The sequence below is a fragment of the Pyxicephalus adspersus genome, chromosome 5 (genome assembly GCF_032062135.1).
Source record: "Pyxicephalus adspersus chromosome 5, UCB_Pads_2.0, whole genome shotgun sequence".
Lineage (NCBI taxonomy): Eukaryota > Metazoa > Chordata > Amphibia > Anura > Pyxicephalidae > Pyxicephalus > Pyxicephalus adspersus.
The window spans coordinates 92,725,693-92,744,683 of NC_092862.1; the positions used below are offsets into that span (position 1 = coordinate 92,725,693).

At 34.2% G+C, this 18,991-nt stretch overlaps 1 protein-coding gene across 1 annotated transcript in view; it reads left to right on the forward strand.

The window, feature by feature from the left end:
* The window catches only part of ITGA9 (integrin subunit alpha 9), a 196,102-nt gene that overhangs the window by 168,399 nt on the left and 8,712 nt on the right, over positions 1 to 18,991 (forward strand). The window contains exons 23-27 of the mRNA XM_072412135.1: positions 2,168 to 2,275; positions 5,543 to 5,668; positions 8,765 to 8,884; positions 9,216 to 9,323; positions 13,409 to 13,528. Coding sequence (XP_072268236.1) covers positions 2,168 to 2,275; positions 5,543 to 5,668; positions 8,765 to 8,884; positions 9,216 to 9,323; positions 13,409 to 13,528 — 582 coding nt within the window. The remainder of the gene's footprint in view (positions 1 to 2,167; positions 2,276 to 5,542; positions 5,669 to 8,764; positions 8,885 to 9,215; positions 9,324 to 13,408; positions 13,529 to 18,991) is intronic.

An 18,991-nucleotide genomic window follows, 5' to 3' on the forward strand; every position in this document is an offset into this window, starting at 1 on the left:
TTGAACAAAGTTGCCTAAGTACAGAAGTTAATTTTAACTTGTATTCAATTGTGGTACCTTGGCACACATTTGCTTCAGGAATAATACACAACTGCAAATGAAGATGTAAATATTTAGGAAAATGTATCTATTCTTGTGTTCCATTAGCACATTAGCACTCTGACTGCATTTTGTAACTCGCTAAAAAAAAGCGTTATTCATTAGCATCATGTTAACCCTGTAACTATCAGATAGACTGATCAACATAAAATCTGATTTGTTTCTATACCTATTAAATATATATATAAAACTTTGCTCCATACTGTCAGCAAAACAAGAACAGGATTGCCTCCATATAAAAGTAAAAAATAATAGATTCTTTAAAGTCATATATGGGCTAAAATCATTTGGGGGTATATGTATAAAGCAGTGAATATGACATTTACTACACCTTTACTGCAGGTGAATCTTCCTCGTGTGCACGTTTTAAATGGCAATGATTGATTTATTACCAGTAAATGTTGGGTGAAAGTCACTTAGCAATTAGTGTTAAGAAGTGAGTAAACATAAAAAAGTGCCCGATGTTTAAATTTGGTTACCAAACAGAAATGACCACAAGAATTTTTTCCCAGCAGTGGAAAAAATTTGTAGAAAGTACTTATGAAACTTGGAGTGCTGTAATGATATGAAGTTTAAACACAGAGAGGACAGAATGAATCTGTTTTTGTCCTCCATGCATGTAAAGCTGATGTTTTAAGATTTATTGAAGTTCAGAAGATATTTAAAAAAGTGCTGTGCCCAGAACGGTTCAATTTGTGGAATCATTTCAAATGTTCTTCAAAGCATTTTTGAACAGCTTTCTTATTTGTAAACGAAATGTTTAAAAGGTATGGCCTACACCTCATCAGCAAAAATTTTTACATCCTTTACATTTAGAAACATTGAGATGCTAAATGGATGTTCAGAGCTGTGTGTTTGGGGGGGGGGGTCAAAATTCTACTTTTATTTAAAAATATTACATATCTCGGACACAAACACAAGTGTTTTAAAGTTTAGTGTAGGTTGTAATTATGTAATGTAGACAAACATTTCAACTGGTCCTACTGACAAATGTGTTTCACATTGTTTACTGAGCTACAACCAATATAGGTAATGTCCTATGAAATTGCTATTACGTCCTGTAGAAAGTGAAACACCTAAGAGAATAGGCAAGTATTTTCCAGAGTAAGGATGATTGTAGAAATTTCAACCATTATATTGTTGATTCAATATTTCAACTTGAAAAGGTTAAAAGTGATATGTATCTGTCACAGTAAAAATTTGAATGAAGGAAACCTAAGTAACCTAGTCTGAAGTGAAAGCTAAAATTGCAGGTAGTAAGTACACCAGGTCAATTAGTAATATGCTGCTACACAGCAAAAAGTAACTATAAATACATTCCCTGTCATATGCAGATTTTACATAATCCAGAGTTAGTACAATTGTTGTATAATATTCCTGAATGGCACATTGAGATGCATATGAATAATAAAGATCCCTCTGCCTAAGTTTGGATGAGGACTAGAAGCTGAAACAAATACAAGGTGGAATGCATACAATTTGGTATAAAATAAGACAAAACAGTAAGAAGAACTGAAGAAGCAAAGTGTTAAGATAAAGATGAAACTAGAGACATTTTTTTTATTTGAAAGATTGATACATTTTTGGTTTTGGACAAAGTGGAGCAGAATGGGAAACCTTGTTCAAATTTTACTGCAGTCTGTGGACCTGATTTCTTAAAGTTCTCCAAGGCTGGGTAGGATACACTTTCATCAGTAAGCTGGGTGATCGAGCAAACCTGGAATGGATCTGGTCCAGGATTCAAAACATTTGCAAAAAGCAAATGACTTTGAAGAAATCTGATCCAAGTTTGCTAGATCACCCAGCTGTACTGATGAAAGTTTATCTTCTCCAGCCTTAGAAAGCTTTATTAAATCAGGTCCTATGACTGCATTGCAGGAATGTTCCCAAATTTCCTTTTGAGACAGTAGTAATTTTGGAATTTGCAGTTGGTCATGCCCATGTCTTCCTGTTGCAACTGCCTCTTCAGTTTGGCTTTAAGAATTTGGTACAGTGTGCAAAAAATGTCTGTGATGTTTTTGTTCACAACAGTAAGTTTTCCCCCTTTAAAATTCCATTCTTTATTTAGGTTTATAATGCTGGGCCAAGTACACTCCATGGGTCTTTGGTTGAAATTGCTTTCCCTAATCGTCTTTCTTCTACTGGAGCTGAAATGTTTTCTATTCAAGATATTGTGGTAAGGCAGTCATACTCTTACTAATGTGTATAAATAAATAAATATAATGATTATGATGCTAACAAACTAAAAAAAAATGATATTTTATAGCCTTAACAATAAAAATATGTACAGTACAGTGAATTTAATTTCTAACACTGTTCTCCACAGCTCCCTAATTTGTATTCTGTTACATGTACATGTGCATGGGGTATACAGATTTACATACAGATGTACATACACAGATTTACATTTTTAAGATTTATATAGTCCAGACACACAGCGCAAACATTTGGATGACACCACTTTCTTAAAGCTTGTCAGCATGGTTCTTGCCAGGACATTTGTACCCAGGGTACCTAATAGGTCCCAGGTACTGCTCTTCCCACTGCTAGTCTGCTTACCAATTTGCAGCATTTCCCAAGAGTGTGACATCAAGTCACTATCAGGTACTTACACTACTTACCAAAAATTAAGTTTGATAGAAAATGAAATTAAAATACTAGCTCCACTCATGTTATTCTTCACTACATTGGCCATTTAGGAGGTTTTTTCAAACTATGTAGCACAAGGAATCTCAAACCCAATATATAGTCTTCCAGACAATATTTCAAACAGATGTCTCTAAATCTGCTGTAATATATTATGACCTGGCTTGTTAATATACTTTAATAAACTTTCATGTGTTCTGTAAGGAATGTTCTTCAAAACTCTCATGTGCTTGTATGCAATTTACCTGCTTTTTGATATATTGGTTTTGTTGCTGCCTTTGACAACTAGTTTTGAAATGAAGCAAATGCATAGATCTTTTTAGAAGTACAAAATAGTTCTAACATGCATCTTTGGTCTCTTTTTTTAGGCATTATAAAGTGTCTTGGAAAATCTCTTAACAAGGGATTAGTTATGGGAAGAAAGCCAAAGTCTTAGATGTCTGAAATAAATCTTAGTATATCTTTATTCATTGAAACAGCTTGAAGTATTTAGAAGCAGACAGTTTACCAGGCCTATCTTGTTTTAACCCACTAGGTTAATATGTAAACTGAAGAAATTAGAGAACTAGTTATAACAGTTATGTTATGAAATTACAGTTATGAAAATTAAATATATGTAGAAAAGAAATGGGACATTTCCAGACTGATGGACAGCAAGTATGGTTTCACTAAGATCAGTGCTGGTGTCTTTCCTCCTTGGCATTGTCTTTGAACACAGTAAACTGCCAATTTTTCTGCTAATGATCAGCACCTTGCTCCTACTTACCCTCCTAATTCCTATGGAATTGATACAGGCGTACTTCATTTTTCACACACTGCTTCTGCATTCCCCGTTTTATAAATAGAGCCCCATGAGTCAGAGTTTACACAGTACTGCGAACATCCCCATGTGACAACACTTGTGCTTGATGATTGGCCCAACTCTGTCACTTGAGTAAGTCAAATGCTGCTTTATAACTGGAGTTGTTTAATTTACTATTGGCATCTCAGCAATGTAATACTTCTGCGGCAGAATTATATGGCCCTGCAAAGGCCAGCACAGTTGTGTTTCAGAATAGTTCTAAATAATGCTAAATAAACAAAATCTAACTAAAACATTTATAGAAACACATAATGAAAAGAAGGCCCTTCCAAACTTACAGTCTTAATGTTAGGGGAATAGTAGATAGTTTAGCAAAATAAGCTGTATTGAAAGTATATTCTATGAAAAGCTAAAAGTGATATTTGTGCTGTATTCTAATGAAGTCACAATGCAAAAAAGGTCTCACTGCGAGTTTTTTTTTCTGTAAGAATTTTCCATGAAGCCAAGACTGTTTGTGTATCTGCTTTTCTTGGCCTGAGTCTGTTTTATTCCACTTGAACAAGAACTGTTATTCCTGAATGTAAATTCAAAAAAAGTCAAAGTGCGTGCTGGTATGCACACACACTAATTTGGTTATATTATATGCCACTATGTGGTGTCACATGCCTTTAATTAACCTTTTTTTTTTTTTTTTTTTTTTTTTTGCTGCTGTGTAAGACTAGTTTAAAGAAAATAACCAAGCACAATTTCACATCTTGCTTCTTGTAACGGAATATACTCGACTATTTAAACACAGCCACTATTGATAGCCACAGCTGGCAGGTCTTTTAACCAAAAGCATGTCTTTGAATGTACAGAATATTATTTTTATGTGGCATAGCTAATTTTTGAGGGCAGTCTTGTAAAATAATAAAAGCTATTTCTTACCGTTACTTCATCTCATGGATTTGTCATGCATTAAGTTAGATACACAAACATGGATGGATCATGCATACATGGATCACACATAAAGTTAGTTACATGAACATGAATTTTTGCTTGAGATACCTTCTAAAAATTGAGGCTAGTTTACTTAAAGGAATGGAGAGACTTTCTATGTGCAAATAAAAATAATTAGTTTGGGATTGGTTGTTTAAAGTAAACACCAGCGTTGCTCAAAATTGCCTTGGCTTGAGATCTTTTTGACCGAATGGAAGCATAAATTTGGGTTTGGTATATATGAATCAATATTAATTTCATTTTCTTAAAAAGGTAAACAGTGAGCTACAGTGAGCTGCAAGGTATTGCACAGCACATTTTATTCCAACCTAAACTACTGATGGATGGCCAATTTTATTAGCTTGAAGCTGAACAGCTTGATCTTACAAGGCTATTTGAGTATATGTATGATCATTTTAATTGGAGCATAAATAAATCTAAAATTAAAAATGTAACATAATAGCAATAACCACTCAGGGACAGGGTAATTTAAAAGATTACCAGGTGAAAATAAAGAAAAAAACTCCCAAAGGAAATAAACAAAATGCATCTAGAACTGGATGGCTGCAATATATTACATTGTTGGGAAGTTAGGTCATGCTTGACCCAGTCAATGTGTGTGAGAATGCACTGGCTTCTCTTTATTGCACATTCATTAGCAAGTGTTTGAAAGACACAATGGACCTGATTTATTAAAGCATCGGGTTTTCTGGATCACCCAGCCTTACTGATAAAAGTATATCCTCTCCAGTCTTGGAGAGCTTTAATAAATCAGGCCCAATGACAGAGTACTGCAAATATACATGTCAAGAGGTATTTAGATAAAATTACCTACACCAGAGAGCACCTGTAGAACACTGGCATTTAAAAATATCTATATTTAATTGGGCTAAAAAAGACTGCTCTACTGTGTCACATAAATCATTTGTGAAAGTTAAACTATATTAACATAATTGTATAAAAATAATATCATTGTAGTTTTGCTTTTCTTACTCATATTTTTTCTTTTTGGTTAAGATTGGTCAAGAAAAAGCACAGTGTATGTTCAAGAAAAATCCAGCACCATGTGTGATTCCACAAGAGAAAGAGAATATTTTCCACACAATATTTGCCTTCTTTACAAAGTCAGGCCGTAAAGTGTTGGTAAGTTTGAAATTAATTATAATAAAGCCGTAATGAATTTCTTATTTCTGGGAATATACTGTAAATATTTTAACCTGCATCATTTTCATTGCTTTTTATCTAGGGGCCAAAAAATGAGTTGTAAAATAAATCTCATAATGTTAACCTCAGAGGTGATAGTAGCCAAAGCATAGGCGTTACATTGTGTAGAACTCTACAATAGCAAAAGCTAATAGATCTGCCATTGCAAATAGCTTTCATACATTGATTTTCTAAACTTTTAGTACAGACCAGCAAATGCTTTGTGAAAACTGTATTTCAATCTGTATATGATCAATACAAGAAAAAAAAAAGGTCGTACAATGCCAGGGATTTTGGATGATGCCATTCTGCCCATTACTACAACAGTGTGCATATAACAACATATCACTTTGCTCTGTGTGACCATGACCCAGAAGGGAACGCCACAGATAATATTCAGGTTAATTAACACAGCAAAAAGTTGTCAGTCTCTGCATGGATGAAGCAGGAGATTGTTAGAGACTACAGGCATGCTACAGGAGATAGTTAGAGACTGGGAAAATGCTAATAAACCTAAAGGTTTTATATGACTGTTTTACAACCCCTATGCAAATGTAATGGTCCCAGATTTGTGCTTCCTGGAGCCCCTTAAACATTACTGCCACATTTAAAAAAAAAAAAGGATGAAAAGTAAGACACACTAAATAAAAAAGTTTTCAAACAAATAACTACTAGAACCTATTCTTTAAAAAAAAAAAGTATTTGCCTTACTGATTTGATTAAACAATAAAACTGACTGCTGTTTGCAGGCTACCCAAGGGCCATACAAAAAGTGCCAGAAGACGATATGTTGGGCAGCAGGGCTTTAAAAGAAGTTTTAAACCGAGTTTTTAATAGTTAAACAGTTTTCCCAATTGGCTGTCTGGCTGCAAGGTCCCTACTTACCTCTTTAATAGTTTTTTTGGTTTTACCAGTTTTTTATGTTTGTTAAATAAGCAGTTTTACTAATAAAGGGAAGCACACAGAAATCTCCTAAATCAATCAGCAAAATTCACATCACACGGGAAACAAAGTTAGTAAAATATGTGATTGTTTGCCTATTTTAGAAAAGAAGGGAAATCCTACTTTTATTATTACACTCAAAGTGTTGAAATATGAATAATGCCTCAGAATGCTGCTTTAAATTAGCACAGAGTATGTCAGGAAATACCTTAAGTGAATTATTTAAATCACTTGCTATGAATGAGTGACTTAACTAAAAATTGTGAAATCCTGATTATAGCACAGAGTATATAGCTAGATCTTGGCAAAGAAAAATAGTAAAAATTTAGGATTTAGGATATCATATTTTTTCCTAGGACATCATTGCCACATTGAGAAAGCAGATCACACAAAGAAAACTGTCTTGCGATTTGTATTTCAATATGTTTAATAAAGATTTACAAAACATAAATTAATTAGGTTCAAATTAATCAAAGTAACAGTAGATATGCCATACTTGAAAACTGTTATAAGGCAACAGTTGTTCGACTTTGTAAATCTACAAGGGTCCATATACCCAACCCTTCACTCTGCAAAAGGAGAGCAAAGAGCAATGATTATTCATTTATTTAAAAAAATGTTTGCACAGTAATAGAGTAAAAGGCAGGTTATGGGGTGGATTGGGATGAAAAGAAGAGTAAAACTGTGGTTTGACTGCAACAGAAGGGCATACAGATTTATTTTTTCAGTGCTGGGCACCTCTTATCCAAACCTCCAGCCTTGACTGCGATGGTTTGTGTACACTGAGAACCTACTGCTGGTTCTACCACTATTACCAAACATCATGCCTACAAGTCTGTAGTACCCACTGGGAAGCTGCTGCAAGTCCTTAATTAACTCCTTTTTTTCTGTATTTTCTCTTCTTTGTAATTTAGTAAGTAGGACATGAAATATGTACCAACCAAGCATGGGTACCACCTTCATCTCTCCCATACTAGAGACCTTGTCACCACTACATCCCTACTAAAATGAAAATGTTATATGAATTCACTTTCAAGTACAATGTTGTAGTTGCCTTTCTTTTCAGTAATGTAGTTTAAAGTATTCTTCAAACAAAGCAAATGTTCTGCTGTCTCACAAAACTTCTACTGTTCCTCCAACACTTCTTGTAATTTTCGGAAGCTTTTTGCTGCAGCCTCCATCTCTTTATCCTTGAAGGATCCTTGAAGATCCTTTATCCCCTGTATTTGGGATACGTTGCATGATCTGTAGAGGCATTAAACCTTTGCACCTTTACTATTAACCTAGTTAGGATTAGCCACACTCACAATATACCTTACTGTCTGGCAACAATATGGCTGGAAGTGAATCGTGGCACTGTATTTAGTTTTGTTATAACATAATGTTTTAGCGAGACCTGTCTACATCTTACAATCTGCTTATGTGTTTTATTCCAAAATACATTAGGTATCTAAGAGAGCTTATCTTATCTCTGCACAGACTGTTAATAGTTTATTTTACTGAAGTATAAATAGCATTTTATATCATTCTGCCTGCCAAGCAGAATGATGGTGTAGAAGTTAAATCTGTAGAGCATAATATTATTGTCTGGGAAATAATGTATATCCATTAGTGATAACTTTGTGACCAAACTTTTAAATGTCTTGTAGATTTGTTTAGGTCATGAAATAAATATACAACTATAGTTAATAAATCTTTCTGTGATGTCACAGTTTTGCTGATTACACTGTAAAAAGGTCCTACAGCCATAGGTAAAATGAGCCATGCACAGGGAAAATCAAGTTTAAAAATAAAAAAAAATATTTTAACATGGGATTTGTTTTCATTTGGTCCTTTAGATTTTGTGTCTCACACTAATGCTGAAATTCCACTCAGAGGGCCTGATTTATTAAAGCTCTTCAAGACTGGAGAAGATAGACTATCATGGGAAAACCCTAACCATAGTAATAATTATGTTTAATACCTGAAAATATATGAAATATATGTTTAGTATAATATACCAACAGCTTTTGGTTAACCATGTTTTATAATTTTTGAGCCTTTAACAGAATATCTTTGTTCATTATAATCAATATACCGCATTTTGTCTTTTAGGATTGTCAGAAATCTGCATATCCATGCCTAGAAGTAGAATGTAAACTAAAACCATTAGCTAAAGAAGAGACTCGAAACATTGATATTCTTATGCTGCTAAATACAGAAATATTGAAAAAGGTAAGACACAGGAAATTAGGTCTACATTGAGCCTTTATTTTATGAGCAGATCACAATCTCACCTTCATTTTTATTTAACAAAAAGTTGAAAATTGTGTGTTATAAATAGCTCTACAGACCTTCCTCACAATCAAGGCCTACCATACAACTGAAAAGTATTACTCTAGAGCAAAATTAGCCATATCGAATCCAGCTATATAAAATAAGAGACTGTGTTTAGGTAATTATGAGGGCATCAGGGAATCCAGTGCACCCAAAGGGAATTACAGACTGCAGAATGCATTGTTACTATTTTTCATCTTGAAAATGTAATATAATGTGTGTTCCACAGGACAGTTCCTCAGTAATTCAGTTTGTGTCAAGAGCCACTGTGAAATTAGAAGCCGATTCAAAGTTGCAGACAATAGAAGTACCACATGGGAACTCACAAGATGCAACAGTAAGTTATCTTGTTAAATATGTCTAATGTACAATATGCTAAACATATAACTTGCCTTACTTAAAGTGGAAGTAAACTAAAAACAAAAAAAATCACATTACCTTTAATCCGGCAGATCCCTCGATGGCGCTGGTCCTCCTTGCAATCCGGTCCCGCGTCATCCTGGGATTTCTCTTCGCCTCTGGTCTTCTTGCTCCATCACCCGATCTCGCACTGCACAGGGGCGAGATCTGGTGACATAGCCACTGTGAATGGGGAAAAAAGGAGAGCTGATCTTACTGCGCATGCGTCACATCGGCATCTCTTTCCCCTTGGGGGGGAAAAGATGTGTTTAAGACTTAAGGGTGCGGTGATGCACCTTTTTTTTATCTTTAAAAAGGGGGTGTTACACTTAAAAAAAAAAACATAGGTTTGAGAGGGGATGGGGCATTTGTTAAAGCTGCTTGTCCAATCACCTTTATATGTAAAGGAGTGTGGTTCTTGTGAACAATCCCAGCATTGTAAAAACTTTTAATAAATCTATGGATAGAATTGAGCATACTTAATAAATTGCTCAAACCTTATCCGCAATGCAGTCGGCGAAAAATCAATGATACTGTTTACCTGCTCCAAAATCTCTACTACCAATTCCAGAGGTGGTAAAACTAGTGATGAAACAATTTCTTAACCGGGAATTCATTCTGGATAGGGCCTATGTGCTGTAACAATGTATTTATTGTGGATTTGATGTGTACTGGGCTACTTGAAATAGGTGGTTCAAAAGGACGCATTTCCCATTTAACTCAGATGTCTGGTAGGGAATGATTTGCTAAATTATGATTGATAAAAAGAAATATCAGTCTTGGCAGTGCTGTATCAAGGGTGACCTAGATATAATGATGGACCCAGAGGTTCATTTATTTCACAATTGTCATAATTTTTTAATGCTCCCAAAAAAGCTGCTCCTCAATTTTCTCTAGCAGCTTGGCAGTTCCCAATCTTAAGTACAATCATGTTCTTGGTTGTTTTTATTTCTCAGCACAGTGTAGAAAACGTGTTATAAAACAAAACTTAAGTTCTGTTACCCAAAGCTTAACAACTTTATTGCTCGCTTTTATGCAAGGAACAATCCACAACAAAGCCAGACAAAGTTGTGAAGCTTTGAATTTAAGACTGCGTCTTCGAATGTATGTATATAAACCTCATGATGGGTAATGTTAGGAAGTGGATTCTTTTGATATTAGAATAATGCTTTAACAAGTGGGGCAAATAGAAGTATTTTGTTTGCACCATTTTCCCCCAGCCACACTTTTATAATTAACTTATACTACTTGGTTCCTAGTAAGATTTTTTTTTTTCAATTTAAGGAGCTTTTTTATGACAGCAGTACTGGTCAATTATTACTGTGGTCATCGTCCTGGAATATTATGTAGTGAATCTTGTTTCCCTAAAGTTTATAAACATTATACAGAAAAAACTTCAGTAAATATTGGTAAGTAGGGTTATCCCCAGCAATTCACTAAATCATTACATCTACAGCTAAGTTTAAAAATGATAATGAAAATAAAACAAGAATATGTCCTCTACTAGTGATACATTAAACAAATAAAAGGGTTAATTTTGTAATCACTAGCCCAGTCCTTTTTCGGCATTTAGTATTAATGCAGGTTATTGAATGCAACCACAAGAACAAATGTGGCTCTGGATTGACTTTTCACTTGGCAAAGGATCTAGCAGTTACATTTTTCTAATGGCTCCTTTCTGCTTACCACCCCCTCAGCAATGAGAAACTAAAATATGTTTTTCTAAGAAAAGGTCAACATTATTATATGTTTTCCCTTGACACTGTGTTTGGCATTCTCCTCCATGTTTTGGCACAGGTATACTGAAGGAACACACAAAACAGCTACTTTACAGTAAATTGAGTTCTTTTTACTCATGAATCAGATCGGTAAAGTATAGAAAACCTGCAGCTTATTTTTTTTTTATCAAACACCCCAAGGGATTGTGTTTTAACAAAAGTTAAAAAAACATTGTTTACTTGAAAATGCCCCAAAATATTTGCATTAAATGGCCTTTACTTTGCTTTGGTTCTGGCTCTTGCCAGGTAAAATGTTTTTGCTATGAAAAATGTTCACTTGAATGAAGAAGATTAGATATAAGATCTAAAATAAAACCGGGTACAGAGTCTATGCCATATTGTCTTATTACAAAATCATATTCTGAATATTTCAGTATTTAAGGTTCTAAAAAACTAGTCAGGTTTCAGCTTTCATTTTTGTATGTATAAATTTATGAATAAAGCATTAAAGGAAAGTTATTTTTTAAAATTTATTTGCGTCCATGAATATTCAAATAGACAATAGGAGAACATATTTCAGCCTTTTCATTTAAAATCTCACACCTTTTTTAGCGTCAGATTTATGAAAGGACAATCCTATTTTGTGTGGCGGTGATCATTGCTTTGATCACCGTACTGTATTTACACTATAGTTGCGTACAGAATTTTTTTTAATTGAAGAACTGATTATCATGTTTGAAGGTAGTGTATGTGGCCTATTCACTTCCATTGTGGCCAAATACAGTGATGACTTTAAACGAATTTCAATAGAAATCAGTGGTTTACTAAACTACTGAATTCTTTTGTGCCTTATGTGGTTTGCCATTATCAAAATGGAAAACTTTATTTGGCAAACTGTAATTCAGGGTTGCCAGATGTTCACTGGTTTATATAAAAATGTATTGGCACAGGTAAAATTTGTGAATGAATGGGGTAATACAGTTGTGGCACTTTGTATGGTTCCATAAGTAATTATGGTAAGGAAGGAAGTTTATGTTGGTAATTAAGTGAGTACATTTTGAAAATTGTGTGCTATTGTTACTCCGGCATGCTCCCAATTCTTAGTTGGGTTTCAGGCTGAATTACAAAGTTTTTGTCCTGTACACTACAAAATGTGCCTTAACAATAAAGATGCATCTCTCTGCTGAACAGTTTTAAAGTTAATTTAACCAAGGACAAAGTAAACTGGACAAAGTAAAATGGTTACTCAATTCCCGCCTATCATTAAATAGAAGCCTTTCCTCACTCCTGCACCACCCATCTGCTGTTAGAACCAGGAAAGCTCCATTTATACTCCAGACCTATTTGTTAGAACTAACACAGGCCTGTGGACTCTTTTCTTGTCCCAATTTGATAGTGCTGAGTCAGTGTAAGGTCTCCAGTGCTGTCTCATGAAAGAGGGCTAGTAAGTCACACACTCACTATTAAATATTTTACTTTGTGGTCCTAGCAGTGGGTGAACTGAGTGAAGGAGAAAAACAATATATGCTGCTGGGAAAGGGGTAGTTTAGTGAGCTCAATGTTTGCTGTGTATTTTTTACCTTAAATATATATTTTAATTTTCATCCTTACCATTGCTTCTGTCAAAGTAATGTGTTTTATGAAAAGCACAGTATAACATTTATTTTATATAAATAATGTTTTTATAAATATAGCACTAAACCTTTTAAATTATTGCTTAATCACCTTTCTTTCAAATACAATTTTCAAGTCAAGTACAGAAGTATAGAACAATTTTTACTGGGTGTTTAAGAAATGGTTGAATATATATGCCTATGGAATTGCATTATTATTTTAATAGTCACATATTTCTAAAAACCCAGAACTCCAATACCATTCATGGAATGTCAACAAAACTATTCATTGTTTTCCCGAAGCTGAGATTATATGGATGAAATTGTTTGAACACATTGAAAAGTAAATGTCAGTAGCCTGTTGGAACTATAAAAAAACACTGCTTATACTGGTATGTATAGTACATTTCCAGCTCTAGGAGTATGAAACATTTTATCCCTTGGAATGCAATCAGTGGTATTCCTTCCATTTTGCTTTTTCCTATTATCCCCCTGCTTCAGCCACACCTCTTTATTCCTTTAACATCTGTATCTTCTTTTTAGTGTTGAAGAACAAAGGTATTTTTATTTTTCTTAACCTTAATATTTGTTATGGTATTTAAACTGTATTGTTACAATCTTCTTATTCCAATTAATAAATATTTTTAACAAAAATAAAACAACTTGTATAATCGAGTGCAATTTCTTTCCAGGTGGTTTTTGAGGCCTTACATAATCTTGAGCCACGTGGTTATGTGGTTGGCTGGATCATTGCCATTAGTTTACTGTTCGGGATCCTTATATTTTTGCTGTTGGCTGTGCTACTATGGAAGGTATGGTATTTTTACTTGCCAGCCGAACACGGACTGGAATTTGTACTGTTATATTTTACTCCAATTAAATCTATACTTTAAATACATATCAAATCTCTTACTTGCAATTATGTAGTCACCTATCATGCCTTATAAACATTTATTCAATGTACAAGATATCTTCCAGGTTTGTCATCCTTTTTTAGGTTGTTTTTTATATACCAGAAGTATTTAAAGATAATTTGGAAGTTTTAGGACTCTCTACTCCCTGTAGGTATCTATACATTTGTCCCTGATTATTAAAAAAAAAATAAAAAAAAATATTAAATCTATTATGATTACACCTTTAACTACAGAGACCAATATTAATCATTTCACAGTGGAACTAAAGTTCCTCTTTACAAAATAAAGAATCAGGCAGATGATTATTTAAAAAAGGGACAGGCGATGTCTCTTTTGAAAATAACAAGCTTCATGAGCATACTGGGAAAATGTGAAAAAGCTGATATGTGTAGTGTCAGCTTTAGTTGCCAGGGAAACCCGACAATTCCAGCTTTTCTTGTGTGTGCTCGGGATTGATGTAGGGGTGCAGGAGTTACATCAACCCAGCACTGCCAATCAAGATGGTTGAAGGTCGTCATTAGGCATGAGGTTAAGAACGAAGAAGGATGGCCGCACACTGCGATGGAATGGGGATAGGTGATTTTGACGGCTTTAGTTCTTCTTCAAATTGTTATTATGTAATAATAATAATGATGCCCCACTAAGGGCTGAGAAAATTAGAATTTATGTGAACTACACCATTTGTAGTGTGCAAATCCAGACATTACTTTAGTTTTTCTGTTTACAAATGCATTCAGACACTTTATTGACTGTAAATTACAATATTCTATGTTAAAAGGTTTGCTGGTCCTGTTCCTAAGTAATGTATTTAAAGACCTGCTCGAATTCAGAGAAAAAAATCATCACCCTTCCATTTTCTATATGGAAACTTGACAAATGCTTATAAAAGCTACCATACACAGGTGAGAATCTCACGCACACTGCTGGATCACCCAGGTTTTCCCATAATAGTCTGTCTTCTCCAGTCTTGGAGAGCTTTAGTCAGACCCAATTATTAAACTAAAGAAAAAAAAGTCTTTATTATTAAAAAAAAATATCAAATCATGAATCAAGATTAAAGGCAATCAATAAAAACATTAAAACAACTAACAGTTGAGGGAATAACATTGATTATCTTGTTCCAATAGCACCTGTCAATGGGTCGGATATATTAGGCAGCAAGTGAACAGTCAGTTCTATTAATAAGTTTTTAAAAACAGAAAGACAGACAATCATACAGTACAACAATAGTACAAGAAGGAAATTGTAACAAGATTAGTCAAAGGCATATCTTAAAAAGACAATTGCTTAGGTGGTACACAGTTTGGGAAAGCACATGTACACCTTCTGGAGAAATTCGGTCTCACTAAGATGTTACGGGTGCCTTCTGTGCAAAACTTAAAAAATGGTACTTCTTTAAGATGATGTGTTAGAAGCATAATAAATGAGCAACTTTGACAAGTAGTAAATTGTGATGGCTAGATGTATGGGGCCTTGTGGGATGTTCCTGGTTTGCAGTATCTAGTACCTCCCAAGAAAGGACAACTGGTAAACTGGCAATAGGGTCAAGAGTGCCAATATATTGTCTAATATATTAGGTTTGGCACCAAAAAATTAAACAGAAAAACTTTGATTCCCCTTTTAGACATACCTCTGTTTTTGACTATCATGAGTGCCCAAGGCTTATTGGTGCAGGTTGTGGGTGGCTAGGTGTGTATGTTTGTCTATGGGGTCTAGCAACTAGTTTTTAAATCTAAAAAAATATTTGAACAATTTGTAGCTTGACACATTTTTTTCTATATGTCAGTGATTGTTATGGTTGTGCTATTCTTTCTGACTGCATACTAAAATCTGTTTGAAAGTGGTTAAAATGACTAGAATTATGTTTTTGGCTATCATCAGTCCTGGGTTGATACACAATTATTGCCAATATGCCATCGGTGAGAAACTTGTGGAAGAGCAAGAATTGTCCTGCTGGGCTAGCATTACTTTCAGAGCTATTGCATGCTTGCTACTGCTTTCTATTATAAGCGGATAATACATTTCATAAAATATTCAATTGTTTTTGGAAAACCCACAGATGCTTTTAGATTAATACCTGTGGTAGGAAACTGCATAGATGCCTTGGAATAAAAACAGTCAAAGATTGGATGTTAAAAGCCAAAGAGTAATTTCAGGAAAACGTGTACAATAATTCCAGTTTTTCATCAGGGAAATGTGACTCTTTCATTTTACACAGTAGGGAACTCAGGTTGTGTAGGCTTAAAAATTTGCAATTCGTTTTTCATTAAGTGAGTTATCCAAGTCGATCTGAAATCCTTGCAACAGAGGTGCTTCTGCTATTTCTTCTGGCATCCCTCTGAATTCCACTGGCTGATTATTCTGTGTGAAAGGACATTCCAAGACAGCATTCCTTGATTCAGCTTTTATGGATATCCTTTTGCTCATTTTACTGTGACACTCGCTTCCCTGTTTGGTTCCTGGAAGTAATTATGAGCAATAATGAATAACACCCCTGCCACACTGCTTTCATGATAGAGCCAAGTCTTTTTATGTATGCCTTGTGTACACACTTAGGAAAATAAAAACTAGAGGAAACATAGAATTGTTACAATAAGCTTTAAGGTCTGTTTTGTAAGGAAATTTTGGATGAACTTTTATTGTGTTAGTTTAACATCCAACCAAGCTTAGCTTTTAAGCCATTTAACTTTTTTGGTAGATCTCTTTGAAAATTGTGTTTTTCTTTCACTTTTTTTTCTTATTTCCTTTAGAATTTATTCTATTCTGTTCAATAGTACTGTAGTTAAATAAGTTCTAACTCCACAACAGTCATAACATTTATAGTGTGAAGTGAATAGATTTTTGGGTTTTCTACTAATTTGTTTGTTGTAATGTCAAACAAAAGTCCGTGATTATTTTAAAGAATTCCACCCTGACACAGTTTTTAACCTTTAATGGCAAAGATTAGTCAGAGTATTGTCAAATTGGTTACACATGATTTAGGTGTGGCCATTCCCACTGAAAATAATGAAAAAGTCTTCTTTACAGACATAGAGACAGACAGTAATAATATTCAAGCATTAAATTGATAAAGGATGTGTGTGTGTGTGTGTGTGTAAGTGTGTGTGTGTGTGTATCACCTAAGATCTTGGCTTCACAAACACACATGGTGAGGGTTTCTAGGGTTTATAGTGGGTGATATGAAGCAAATACACTTTCTCGGAATGTTATATTCAAACATGATGTTCTGTGTCCTAAAGCCTGCAGAGCTTTGGGTCTCCATAAAGCCCCCATTTCTAGGTCTTGCAATGTAGGTCCCTATTGCTAGATAAAAAAGACAGACCTGCTGGAACTGGGTGTCTTTGATCATATGTTACATAAAAAAGATATATATATATATATATATATATATATATATATATATATATATAAATATCCTCCGCCAACAGTCTTGTGAACACAATTTTCCTTCTCTCCTTGATTTATGCAAACGCATCTGTCTCTGCATCTTTTCACAGCAACTTTCCACAATCCCAACCCCATAAACATAACCCCCATCACCAACAGTCTTATTTCATATATATAGATCTTCTGGGCAGGGTCCTTTCCTCTTTCTGTGTCACTGGGCCTGATTTATTAAAGCTCTCCAAAATTGGAGAAGATGCATTTTCAGTAGTGATGCCAGGTGATGGATCTGGTCCAGGATTGAAAACACTTGCTAACAACAAACAAATTACTTTGAGGAAATCCTATCCAGGTTTGCTAGATCACCCAGCTTTACTGCTGAAAGAGTATTCCAGCCTTGGAGAGCTTTAAGTAATATGGCACTATGTAAATACTGTTTATTAATATTATTTTTATTATTATTATTATTATTATTATTAATAATAATAATAATAAAAATATATAGCTTCTTACTAGGCTTGTGGACTGTTCCTTTCCCAAGCTTTATCAAGCATAAGTGTGTGCATCCTTTTTGTGTCCCACTATCCATTATCTCCCACAATAATGGTGGTGCCAAATGCATTGGGATTTACAAAGGTGCCATATACAGTACATTAGGATGGGGAAGCAGTTAACATATTTTTTGCGAGGGCCACCGGAAACCCTTCTAAGTTTGTAAAGCCTACAAAAAGCTTATGAATAGCAATGGTCAGCAGACCTAGGCCAATGCTAAAGGACTGTTACTACCAAAAAAGATCAGTTTATAGCAATAAATAAAGCCACAAAATTACTAAACATTTATAGTTTTTAAAGCCAATGCCAAATTCAATCAACTAAAAATAACTAATAACCCACCAAAGTATTAAAGAATCTAAAAAACGGTGTAGAAAATTGTCCTCTCTGGTAATGCTATTCTGCTCTGGTCCACCGGTGACTATCGTTCAGCCTTGTGACAGTGGCTATGTGGTGTATGCAGCTGACATTTACATTTGCTTTGTTATGATTAGACTATTTCAGAGAAGTGATGCTGTGAATTACCAAAAGGTAAGCAGTTAGGGTTCAACTATCCAAGTATATTTGTTGACAATACTGAAATATATATTGAGCCCATTAGACTGTCCTTTGATTGCAGATAGCTTTTTTTGTAATCTGCTAATGCCTTAATGTGCATTAAAAACCACCATTTTTTCCAAAGAAAATGATAGAGATGAAATCTTAAGTTGAATGACATCAACATTGTTTAACGGAAGAAACTGTTATGTGTTTTAAACTTCAAATGGTTTTAACTAACCACCATTTTATCATTTGTTCCAACTATTAATAATTGAAATATAGGTTATGCGTTACATTACACAGGAACTTTGTATAAAAGGTTCTGAAAATAATCCTGTTTGCCCTTTTGTCCTAATACATGGTCATATTTAATATAAAGGTTTACCATCTCTATCACTGTTGGTGATCTCTATCACAGTGGTGCAACTAAAAGGAAAACTGCATCAATGTGCCAGTGTTAATTTGATATTAGAAAAGTTCTATTAAATTACTATGAGCTTTTTTTTATCATTTCTTTGTTTTGTGGTAAACTATAATTGCATTCAACAGATAATATATACTTCACTAAAGCCATTGAGGCGGTTTTAGTGTGTGAGTGTGTGCTATATAGTATACTCGCCTCCTACCATATTGAATTTATACTAATAAGCAGAATCTCCCTTTTAGTTAAAGTGAATGTAAAAATAAATGTAGTTTTAGTTTTTTAAGCCAGGTATCGGTTGTATAAAATATATACAGCGTTGGTTGCAGCACACTTTTATTGCTTTTACCTCTGACTTGCCTATCCAAAAAAAAAAAAAAATATATATATATAACACAATAAATAATGGCATTGGCACAACTTTGTTATAACTATATAAAAACTACTTCAGTGCTGGCATTTCA